This window comes from Cyprinodon variegatus, unplaced genomic scaffold (assembly GCF_000732505.1).
Source record: "Cyprinodon variegatus isolate N-32 unplaced genomic scaffold, C_variegatus-1.0 Scaffold447, whole genome shotgun sequence".
Classification (NCBI taxonomy): domain Eukaryota; kingdom Metazoa; phylum Chordata; class Actinopteri; order Cyprinodontiformes; family Cyprinodontidae; genus Cyprinodon; species Cyprinodon variegatus.
In genome coordinates, this window is record NW_015150900.1 from 75,279 (window position 1) to 76,956 (window position 1,678).

Consider the following 1,678-nt stretch of genomic DNA (forward strand, 5'->3'; position numbering starts at 1 on the left):
TTTGTTCTCACACTAAATGTGGATGTTTGGCTCTGAATTCATCCGTTCACATCTGGATGTTTCTGTCTGAGAGATGGAGAGTAGATGAAGGGATGACAGACTCTCTGGAGATGGACCGTACAGGTGAGGGTGGGAAGTAAAAGGCAGAGCGTTGGTTGGTTGATGGTGAACTCAGAAATATTTAAAACAGATGTTGAACCTCTGGCCTCATCTGGAGTTTTCATTCACTGTTTTCAGATTAAATGATTTTTTTCATCAGAAATCCATTTATTTAGTGTCTTTCTTCATCAACAACTCTGAAACATTTTATACCTATGAAATAAGTAGTTCATCCAAATGAAAATCCTCTCAGGATCTGTTTTAAATCCAAATTAAAGGCCCATAGAACCGCTTCCTAAAGCGCTTCAGGACAGCAGACTGATATACTGTATATATATATATAGTGTTTATTGTTTATTCTTAATGCACCTTTTTCCTCCTTGTTTGCACCTTCTTTGACTTCTATGCCAATATGTGACCAGTGAATTTCTCCGCTGTGAGATCAATAAAGCTCATCTAATCTAATCTCTAATCTAATCTAGACTGTCTGGTTCTTACCTGCATTTTCCTCTGCTTGATGTAGACCGGCTCAGCATAGCTGCAGAAGAAACGCTTGAAGTGCTCCCCCAGCAGGCCAGGGGTGGAACGCAGCAGCAGCTGCAACAATCAAAGACATTTATTGGATTCTTTACGCAAACAGACGGTTATTTATCTAAAGACAAATATGCTGATGAACAAATAGAAACGCTAAAGTAGATTTATGTTGAGGTTTTAATCTGAGCTGAATTATGGAGTAAATCAATTAACTTTATCGTGCAGAAAAGGATTTATATGTAGATCTAGACTTCTTTTATTTTAGTAGTTTAATTGATAGAAACCAACAGACGTGTAATGCAGTGAGGTGAAAAACAGAGACACTTCCTGGGTGCAGACCTGAATGTGACAGAGCGCCGTAAACCTCATCTCTCTCGACCCGCTTCCACACGCAGCCAGCAGGGGGCCTCGCGCTCGCTCCATGGCCGCCTGGCTGACAGCAGGAAGGCTGGAGCAGAGGCTCAGGAAGAGGCTGAGGGTGGCAGCCATGACAGGAGGGTGGGGGCTGACCAGGGAGGAGTCCAGCAGCGAGAGGATGTCAAAGAGCTCGTCTTCTGACTGGGGCCGGTATCTCTGAAGGACCCTTAGCACCTCCGACTGGCCCCAAGTATCACACTCCTTCAGCCTGACAGAAAACCACAAACACTTTGCAGCTGCAGCTTCGCTGAGAAAAGATCTAAGGATTGAGCAGGACTGCTTCCCTGCATCATGGATCACAGATGATGCAAACATCTACCTGTCACTTCTTAAGAACCATGTTGACATTAAACCACCTTCAACCTTCTTAACCAAACTGATTTACTTAAATCAGAGAGAAAATAAACCAGGTTTGGCCTCTGATAGCTTCAGGGGAAATGTTCCTGCTGACATTTCAGGCTTTATCCAAATGTGGGTCAGCCGTCAGTCACAGCCGATCAGAAGTAAATAAATATGCTGATTATTGTGTCATATTGATCTTTCTGTCTGTTACAGTCATTTATATCCCAAAGTGTAAAAAGATACGAATGGAAAAAGGAGGAGAAGGTGTGACTAGAAACATTTTAAA

At 42.7% G+C, this 1,678-nt stretch overlaps 1 protein-coding gene across 1 annotated transcript in view; it reads right to left on the bottom strand.

Annotated features, from left to right (window-relative positions):
* The window catches only part of ap4b1 (adaptor related protein complex 4 beta 1 subunit), a 34,643-nt gene that overhangs the window by 26,298 nt on the left and 6,667 nt on the right, over positions 1–1,678 (bottom strand). The window contains exons 6-7 of the mRNA XM_015389068.1: positions 973–1,258; positions 598–696 (exon numbers count right to left, since the gene is read on the bottom strand). Of these exons, the coding sequence (XP_015244554.1) occupies positions 598–696; positions 973–1,258 (385 nt within the window). The remainder of the gene's footprint in view (positions 1–597; positions 697–972; positions 1,259–1,678) is intronic.